This window comes from Penaeus japonicus, unplaced genomic scaffold (assembly GCF_977035675.1).
Source record: "Penaeus japonicus unplaced genomic scaffold, GWHDUDI00000001_assembly GWHDUDI00000041, whole genome shotgun sequence".
NCBI classification, from domain to species: domain Eukaryota; kingdom Metazoa; phylum Arthropoda; class Malacostraca; order Decapoda; family Penaeidae; genus Penaeus; species Penaeus japonicus.
Genome location: NW_028234443.1, coordinates 18,232,134 through 18,242,231, shown reverse-complemented (window position 1 = coordinate 18,242,231; position 10,098 = coordinate 18,232,134). Strand labels below are relative to the sequence as shown.

Genomic DNA, 10,098 nt, shown 5'->3' with positions numbered 1-10,098 from the left:
TAAGTTATTTTCATGTGTTCATTTAAAAAGTTGCATACACCAATATATTTCTTGTGTAAATTTATATAAAAATTCTAAAATTAATACATTTGAAATAAAATGTACTCTTAAAACTAGGTTTTACTAGCTAGTGGTCAGTGGGACATTACATTTCATTAAAAAAGGATTGTAATATATCTATCTCTCTCTCTCTCTCTCTCTCTCTCTCTCTCTCTCTCTCTCTCTCTATATATATATATATATATATATATATATTTATAAAAACATAAACAGGACTAATAGAATTGAACTCTACTGTAACATTATAAAAAAAATTTCAGAGGGTGGTCGTGCTCGACCTGGTGACTGGGAATGCAGCGACTGCAAGTTTCTGAATTTTGCTTCAAGGAGCCAGTGCATGAAGTGCTCTAGCCGGAAATGTGACTAAGCATAGGGAGCCACAAAAGTTAGTGTTATTGAACTTTTTGTAAAATGTATTTAAAATTTGTCAGGTTAATGCAATTTGATGGTGATTTGTTGGTATTGTGTTGCATGCTGTTTCAGTATTGAATTGTAATATAGATTTGTAAATTTCTAGAAGGTCCATGTAGTAAAAACCATCAATATTGGTATCGATGAGATTCCTTGCAATGTCTACAACCAAATATAACAATATTACTTAACAAAACCAATGAATAAGTATGTGAGTGGCCAAAAGTGCTTGTGTACGCTTGAGACCTTTTTACTTCACGGACGTTACATGTGCACGTGCAGCATCATTGGCCTGTAAGTGCATGCGTTCAACTTAATTAACCAATCAATATTGATCTTACAATTTCAAATTTAATGGGGGGAAAATCAAGGTAAATATCACCAAGTGCTCTGGAGACGGTTGGGTCCAGACAGACTCCCAACTTGGTTAGAGCTAACCCCAAAACCAAGTAAAGTTAGATTGGTTGTTGGGATAAGAGTTTGACCCAAAAATACCCCTGAAGCAGTGCATTTGTGCTGTGGTAACGGCTATTGTTGTGCATGTGATATGCTATGCAGGTGAGTAAATTGTAAAATATCCACATTTTAAAGTATTTTAAAGTAGACAGAAATGTAAGATATGTTATATCCAAGTAGATGCCTATAGAAAACGGATTTTCAATGGGTTATTTACCATTCTTGTCCTGCAATATCCCTTGGACTCCATGTTCCCTCCCAAGCTATAAGGTCTAATATTGTTACTTTTGTTTGTTGCTTTGACTAAAATCGCTCTAAATGTACACTAGACATCGCAAGGAATCTGTTTAACAATTTCAATACATTTATGATTTTGATCTAATTAGAAATTTACCTATTCAATTTGCAAGATACTATATATTTCCACTGATGATTGAGAATTGTTTAGTTATATATTGTGTCTCTACATGTATATGATGTATGATACATATCTACATTTGTGTTATAATTGTTCGTATAAAATTCTGATTTATTAATGTTGTTTCAGGATATGCACTCCATACTATTGCTGAGAGATTCCCCTTCACCAAGAGACCAACCTACGTTCACAAGGCAGATGCTCGCCACCAAACCCAATTGACTAAGAAGCAATCCATTAATTTGTGAATTAATAGCTAAATTTTTTTTTTTTTTATCAAATTCAATTTGAATACCCAAGGCGGAAAGTTGTGCCAGGATTGCTCAAAAGTGGTATTGCAGACCTCTTTTTTGCTCAATATTCATGATTACATTTTGGGTCTAGAGTGAAATTTCTTAGCTAGTCATTGTTAACAGAGTTGATAGTTATCTTATTGATGCTTGAGTTCTTGAGATCAACTAGTGGTTTACACTCTATTCCCTGCCCCAGAGAGGAAACATGATAATCATGCATTTTGAGATGATTAAGGTCGATATATACACTGCCAGACACTTGAAGTTTTTTCCCCTCTTTGTGGTAGAAACCATGTAGGCAAGAGGGACACCTAAGCAAATTTAGTTTCTCCCCCCCACCCCCCTCCCCTCCTTGTTTTAGAGGTCAAAGAATATTTGTAATATTGGTTAGTATTATCTAAAAGCTAGTGGTTTCTTTTGCTATAATCATTTTCTATTTTTATTATTTTTTTTCTTACAAGTCACATGTACAAGGAATGGTTTCTAACTTGTTTGTATTCTTAGTTAAAAAAAAAAAATTATTAAAAAAAAAGAAAAAAAAAATGCTGGACATGAAACTTGTGGTGCATAGGAGTCCTTCACCGTGAAGGTTAATTGTTTACGAGTTGTAAAGTGTAAATTAACCATTTAATGGATAAGAACTCCACATGCCAAAAAAGGGTCCACATGTAGTATGAATTATTAAGTGTCCAGTATGTTAATTTCAAAGGATTGAAAAAAAAAAAAAAATCCTTTAAAGTTTTTTCATCAAATTTTTATAAGTTTCCTATGTACTTGCTTTTGATTAATGTAATATAGGTTAACAGTCATGTGTGTTTTAAATGATTCATTATCTTTGCTGGAAGGCTCTTCTTGATGCTGTACCTGATTACCCAAGAAAAGCATGTAAAAGATTTATTTTAGTATTAGAAATTTGTATCCCAATAGTGTGAGGTGTGTCAGTGGTCACATTGTCATTAACATTTTAAAAGATTTTCACTTTATTTTTTTATTTTCATTTTGGTTCTAATAAGTGGGCTGGTTATTAAATAGGTATCATGATTAACAGTATTTTACAATCATGATAGAAAAAAAAATTATCAAAAAAAAAGAGAAAGGAAATATTTTATAAGAAAAGAAAGTAGCAGGTTAGAATTTTGTAAGGGAGACAGACCTATTGGTAGCTTTTGTATTGGGCCATGAGTAATGATTGAAGATAATAAATTTCAAGCAAGCAGTTATGTAGTATGAACCCTTTTTCCACCATATCTTTGTGGGTGCATATGAAGTGTCTTCCCAGCGTATACATGATAGTTTGTCCCCTCACCCTTTAATTTTGTATTGAGATGAAAAGACGAAAGGTTACATGGCTTGAGTGAAGTTGGCATTCCCAGAATTGTGTGCATGTCGAGATATACAACAGTGAGAAGGAATTTCTTGAAATATTTAAGAGTTTTTTCATTTATCCCTTTGGTCTAAAACTTTCAATTAATAGAGAATGCTTGTCAGCTGTTACCTGACGGTTTTGAGTAATTAAACGCTTTTGGGGCAAATATAAGCTTGCATTTAAAGAAAAATTACAAAGTGATTTCAGTCAGAAATAGCTAATGTCTTAATCTCAAGCCCAAGCCACATGATTGGGCAGTAACCCTCCCAAGGTGTATTCTGTCAGGCAATACCTGTGACTTGTCTTGGCATGACTGGCAGTAGTCAATACTACCAGTATGTGGTCAAGTGTTGTATGGCTATTGGTGAGTTCATTCAAATGCAGACATGCACATTAGGCTGTTTAGCCTGTCAAAATTGCATGGTGATAGGCTTTATCATTCCTGCTTGATCATGTGGACTTTGCTTTAGATGGGAAATGACATATACGTGTGAGGGGGTAAGAAAGGTATGAAAAATAAATGGAGGACAATCTTTTGCAAAATTATTTGATATTAATACCAATGAAAATATACATACATCGGGAGGGGATTTATAACAATCTAAAGTGTACACTACTTATATTTTGACTGCTGGGACAATTGAAAATGTGTGCCTTTTTCGTTGAAAGGTATGGAAATCGGAAGAAAGTGAGACTGAAAGATATAGCATGGAACAGTATATGGGATTACATGCTCAAGTATAGTCTCTTTCAGTTAATGATGGTGCAGTACACAAAAAAGTGTATATTTGAATGCACAATTGATTTATATCAGTTGTACAAGGTTAGTTTGCATTTATGTAGCAATATTCCCTTAATTTGATTAATTATAATGAATATAAATTACCTGCGCAATGTGTAACATGATTACTAATAGCTTTATAATTTTGAATAATACAGTAATATGAACTATTAATATAGAAGCCTTTATATTGGTTTCTAGATTTTAGGACCTTACTTTTGTAAATGCAACCTTTATTTTTCAAATAATTGCAAAAAATAAATATTTTGAGACAAAGACAATCGGACAATTTGTTTTTTAAAGGCAGAAGGAAAGCATTTAAAGGATTTATTTAAAGGAAAGGATTTGGATATCTGTCACTACATTAACTTTTTCATTTCTTAATGGACTTTAGTTGTCTTGCCACTAAAACTGATGGAATTGTCAGTGCTTCATATTAGGCTTGCTCATACGGGCGAGCATATGTTTTGTCGGTGTTTAAGAAAAAAAAATACAGGGATTGGATGTAAAACAAATAAATGGCATTAGTTTCTCTATTTTTTTTGAATTGACCTTCCCACAGGATGTCTCTTATGCCCTGAATTTACACCAACACCTTCTCCTGCTCGTTTGTGATTGCCCTCTTCTGTCTCATTTCTCTTTTTATAATAAAACCTTTCTTTTTCTATATAATAAAACCCCTTTCTCTCTTTATAATAAACCCCTTTCTCTCTAATAAACCCTTTCTCTCTCTAATAAACCCTTTCTCTTGCTCTATAATAAACCCTTTCTTTCCTTCTCTTTACAATAAACCCTTTCTTTCTTTCTCTTTACAATAAACCCTTTCTTTCTTTCTCTTTACAATAAACTTTTTTCTTTATAAACCCTTTCTTTCTCTATAATAAACCCTTTCTTTCTCTCTATAATAAACCCTTTCTTTCTCTCTATAATAAACCCTTTCTTTCTCTCTATAATAAACCCTTTCTTTCTCTCTATAATAAACCCTTTCTTTCTCTCTATAATAAACCCTTTCTTTCTCTCTATAATAAACCCTTTCTTTCTCTCTATAATAAACCCTTTCTTTCTCTCTATAATAAACCCTTTCTTTCTCTCTATAATAAACCCTTTCTTTCTCTCTATAATAAACCCTTTCTTTCTCTCTATAATAAACCCTTTCTTTCTCTCTATAATAAACCCTTTCTTTCTCTATAATAAACCCTTTCTTTTTCTTTATAATAAACCCCTTCTTTATTTCTCTTTATAATAAAACTTTCTCTCTTTATAATAAAACCCTTTCTTTCTCTATAATAAACCCTCCCTTTCTCTCTCTAATAAACCCTCTCTTTCTCTCTATAATAAAACCCCTTTCTCTCTCCTTGATAAAAACCCCTTTCTCTCTTTATAATAAAACCCCTTTCTCTCTCTTTAAAATAAAACCCCTTTCTCTCTCTACAACCTTTTTCTCTTTCTCTCTACAACCTCAACCTCTTTCTCTTTCTCTCCCTACAACCTCAACCTATTTCTCTCATTCCCTACAACCTCAACCTATTTCTCTCATTCCCTACAACCTCAACCTATTTCTCTCATTCCCTACAACCTCAACCTATTTCTCTCATTCCCTACAACCTCAACCTATTTCTCTCATTCCCTACAACCTCAACCTATTTCTCTCATTCCCTACAACCTCAACCTATTTCTCTCATTCCCTACAACCTCAACCTCTTTCTCTCTCTCTCTACAACCTCAACCTCTTTCTCTCTCTCTCTACAACCTCAACCTCTTTCTCTCTCTCCCTACAACCTCAACCTCTTTCTCTTTCTCTCCCTACAACCTCAACCTCTCTCTCTTTCTCTCCCTACACCCTCACCCTCTTTCTCTCTCTCTCTCCCTACAACCTCAACCTCTTTCTCTCTTTCTCTCCCTACAACCTCAACCTCTTTCTCTCTTTCTCTCCCTACAACCTCAACCTCTTTCTCTCTTTCTCTCCCTACAACCTCAACCTATTTCTCTCTTTCTCCCTACAACCTCAACCTATTTCTATTTCTCTCTACAACCTCAACCTCTTTCTCTCTCTCTCTACAACCTCAACCTCTTTCTCTCTCTCTCCCTACAACCTCAACCTCTTTCTCTTTCTCTCCCTACAACCTCAACCTCTTTCTCTTTCTCTCCCTACAACCTCAACCTCTCTCTCTTTCTCTCCCTACAACCTCAACCTCTTTCTCTCTTTCTCTCCCTACAACCTCAACCTCTTTCTCTCTTTCTCTCCCTACAACCTCAACCTCTTTCTCTCTTTCTCTCCCTACAACCTCAACCTCTTTCTCTCTTTCTCTCCCTACAACCTCAACCTCTTTCTCTCTTTCTCTCCCTACAACCTCAACCTCTTTCTCTCTTTCTCTCCCTACAACCTCAACCTATTTCTCTCTTTCTCCCTACAACCTCAACCTATTTCTCTCATTCCCTACAACCTCAACCTCTTTCTCTTTCTCTCCCTACAACCTCAACCTCTTTCTCTTTCTCTCCCTACAACCTCAACCTCTTTCTCTTTCTCTCCCTACAACCTCAACCTCTTTCTCTTTCTCTCCCTACAACCTCAACCTCTTTCTCTTTCTCTCTTTCTCTCCCTACAACCTCAACCTCTTTCTCTTTCTCTCCCTACAACCTCAACCTCTTTCTCTTTCTCTCCCTACAACCTCAACCTCTTTCTCTCTCTCTCCCTACAACCTCAACCTCAACCTCTTTCTCTCTCTCTCTCCCTACAACCTCTTTCTCTGTATAACCTCTATAACTTTTCTCTCTACAACCTCTCTCTCTTTCTCTCTACAACCTCTTTCTCTTTCTCTTTACAACCTCTCTCTTTGTAACCTCTTTCTCTCTACAACCTCTCTCTTTCTCTCTACAACCTCTTTCTCTTTCTCTTTCTCTCTCTACAACCTCTTCCTCTTTCTCTTTCTCTCTCTACAACCTCTTTCTCTTTCTCTCTCTACAACCTCTTTCTCTTTCTCTCTCTACAACCTCTTTCTCTTTCTCTCTACAACCTCTTTCTCTTTCTCTCTCTACAACCTCTTTCTCTTTCTCTTTCTCTCTCTACAACCTCTTTCTCTTTCTCTTTCTCTCTCTACAACCTCTTTCTCTTTCTCTTTCTCTCTCTACAACCTCTTTCTCTTTCTCTTTCTCTCTCTACAACCTCTTTCTCTTTCTCTTTCTCTCTCTACAACCTCTTTCTCTTTCTCTTTCTCTTTCTCTCTCTACAACCTCTTTCTCTTTCTCTTTCTCTCTCTACAACCTCTTTCTCTTTCTCTTTCTCTCTCTACAACCTCTTTCTCTTTCTCTTTCTCTCTCTACAACCTCTTTCTCTTTCTCTTTCTCTCTCTACAACCTCTTTCTCTTTCTCTTTCTCTCTCTACAACCTCTTTCTCTTTCTCTTTCTCTCTCTACAACCTCTTTCTCTTTCTCTTTCTCTCTCTACAACCTCTTCCTCTTTCTCTTTCTCTCTCTACAACCTCTTTCTCTTTCTCTTTCTCTCTCTCTCTCCGTTTCCTCTTTCTCTTTCTCTCTAATACATCTCCTCTTTCTCTTCTCTTTCTCTCCTCTACAACAACTCTTTCTCTTTCTCTTTCTCTCTCTACAACACCTCTTTCTCTTCTCTCTCTTTCTCTCTACAACCCCCTCTTTCTCTATCTCTTTCTCTCTCTACAAAAAACCGCTTTTCTTCTCTCTTTCTCTCTCTCTCTCTCTCTCTCTCTCTCTTTCTCTTTATAACCTACCTCTCTCTCTCTCTCTTTCTCTTTATAACCTACCTCTCTCTCTCTCTCTTTCTCTTTATAACCTACCTCTCTCTCTCTCTCTTTCTCTTTATAACCTACCTCTCTCTCTCTCTCTCTCTCTCTCTCTCTCTCTCTCTCTCTCTCTCTCTCTCTCTCTCTCTCTCCTCTTTCTACTCTATAACCTACTCACTTCTCTCTCTCTCTCTCTCTTCTCTCTCTCTCTCTTCAACCTCTTCTCTCTTCTCTCTCTACAACTCTCTTCTCTCTCTTATAACTCTCTCTCTCTCTCTCTCTCTCTCTCTCTCTCTCTCTCTCTCTCTCTCTCTCTCTCTCTCTCTCTCTCTCTCTCTCTCTCTCTCTCTCTCTCTCTTTATAACCTCTCTTTATAACCTCTCTTTATAACCTCTCTTCATCTCTCTATAATATCTTTCTATATAATCCCTCTCTCTCTCTTTATAACCTCGTTTTCTCTCCCTCTTTGTAACCTTTTTCTCTCTCTCTCTTTGTAACCTCTTTCTCTCTACAACCTCTTTCTCTTTCTCTGTATAACCTCTTTTGTATAACCTCTCTCTCTCTCTTTATAATCTCTTTCTCTCCCTCTTTATAGCCTCTCTTTCTCTCCCTCTTTATAACCTCTCTCTTTCTCTCCCTCTTTATAACCTCTCTCTTTCTCTCCCTCTTTATAACCTCTCTCTTTAACATCTCCTTTATCCCCCCCCCCCCTCTCTCTCTCTCTCTTTATTATCTCTCTTTTTCTCTTGCTCTATATAACCTCTCTCTCTCTCTCTCTATCTATAACCTTTCTCTCTCTCTCTCTATCTATAACCTTTCTCTCTATATAACATCTCTTTCTTTATAACCCCCCTCTCTCTCTCTTTATAACCTCTCTCTCTTTCGCTCTCTCTTCATAACCCCTTTCTCTCTTTGTAGCCTCTTTCTCTTTATAACCCCCTTTTCTCTTTATAACCTCTCTATCTCTTTCTCTCTTTATTACCTCTTTCCCGTTCTCTTTATAACCTCTCTCTTTCTCTTTCTCTCTTTATAACCTCTCTCTCTTTCTTTTTCTCTCTTATTAACCTCTCTTTCTTTTTCTCTCTTTATAAGCTCTGTCTCTTTCTCTTTCTCTCTTTTTAACCTCTGTCTCTTTCTCTTTCTCTCTTTTTAACCTCTCTCTCTTTCTCTTTCTCTCTTTATAACCTCTTTTTCTTTCCTTCTCTTTTTATAACCTCTCTTTTTTTCTCCCTTTATAACCTCTCTCTCTTTCTCTCCCTCTTTATAACCTCTCTATCTCTTTCTCTTTATAACCTCTCATTTTCTCTTTCTGTTTATAACCTTTCTCTCTCTTTCTCTTTCTCTTTATACCCTGTGAGGGTTGTCTTAGTCTGTCGTAACTGACAACCCAGCACAAAATAGTGGTGCTTGACACAGGGTTTGAACATTACAGATTTATTCCATAACACAGATAGTCTGCCGTTATGGTGCACGAGAGAAATATTCACTACAGCAATATTCATCACAGTAATAAACAATAACACGTATGAACAGGCGGGGAAATCAGGTGTTAAGGTAGTTGATTCTCGGTCTGTCGGTATGTTCCAAACATCCTGCTTATATGGAAGGGGTTCGCATCCGACGTCCCCAACGGTGGTAATGTGGGAAGGTAGTCTGGAATGTAGTAGGTGTGACTATCGAGTAATTAAGCTCGTTTTGAGGGTGCAGGTTTTTGTGATGGCAAACATTAGCAAATTAGCTATCAATCAAAGTTGACCTGACCTGACCCGGCGATTGCTTCGCTAGTGTGATGTACGTATGGTATTTGCATATGAATCATTTGTTTTCAGTATCGTATATAGCATTCTACATAATTCTCACATACCCTCTTATTTTCTCTCTCTCTTTTTAACCTCTCTCTCTCTCTCTCTCACTCTCCCTTTCTCTCTCTCTTTCTCGTTCTCTTTCTCTCTCTCTCTCTCTCTCTTTCTCTCTCTCTCTCTCTCTCTCTCTCTCTCTCTCTCTCTCTCTCTTTCTCTTTTTCTCGCTCTCTCTCTCTGGTTGTCTCTCTCTCTCTCTCTGTTTCTCTCTCTCTCTCTCTCTGTTTGTCTCTCTCTCTCTCTCTCTCTCTCTCTTTCTGTTTGTCTCTCTCTCTCTCTTTCTGTTTGTCTCTCTCTCTCTCTCTTTCTGTTTGTCTCTCTCTCTCTCTCTCTTTCTGTTTGTCTCTCTCTCTCTCTCTCTTTCTCTTTCTCTCTCTCTCTCTCTCTCTGTTTGTCTCTCTCTCTCTCTTTCTGTTTCTCTCTCTCTCTCTCTCTGTTTGTCTCTCTCTCTCTCTGTTTGTCTCTCTCTCTCTCTCTCTCTCTCTCTCTCTCTCTCTCTCTCTCTCTCTCTCTCTCTCTCTCTCTCTCTCTCTCTCTCTCTCTCTCTCTCTCTCTCTCTCTCTCTGTTTGTCTCTCTCTCTCTCTCTGTTTGTCTCTCTCTCTCTCTCTGTTTGTCTCTCTCTCTCTCTCTCTCTCTCTCTCTCTCTCTCTCTCTCTCTCTCTCTCTCTCTCTCTCTCTCTCTCTCTCTCTCTCTCTCT

At 37.0% G+C, this 10,098-nt stretch overlaps 1 protein-coding gene across 2 annotated transcripts in view; it reads left to right on the top strand.

Moving 5' to 3' along the window:
• The window catches only part of LOC122266807 (uncharacterized), a 26,374-nt gene extending 22,057 nt beyond the window's left edge, over window positions 1–4,317 (top strand). For both annotated transcript variants that reach the window (XM_043036677.2, XM_043036676.2), the window contains exons 6-7: window positions 321–445; window positions 1,475–4,317. In XM_043036677.2, coding sequence (XP_042892611.1) covers window positions 321–427 — 107 coding nt within the window. In that variant the 3' untranslated portion in view covers window positions 428–445; window positions 1,475–4,317. The remainder of the gene's footprint in view (window positions 1–320; window positions 446–1,474) is intronic.
• Window positions 4,318–10,098: the final 5,781 nt, after the last annotated feature.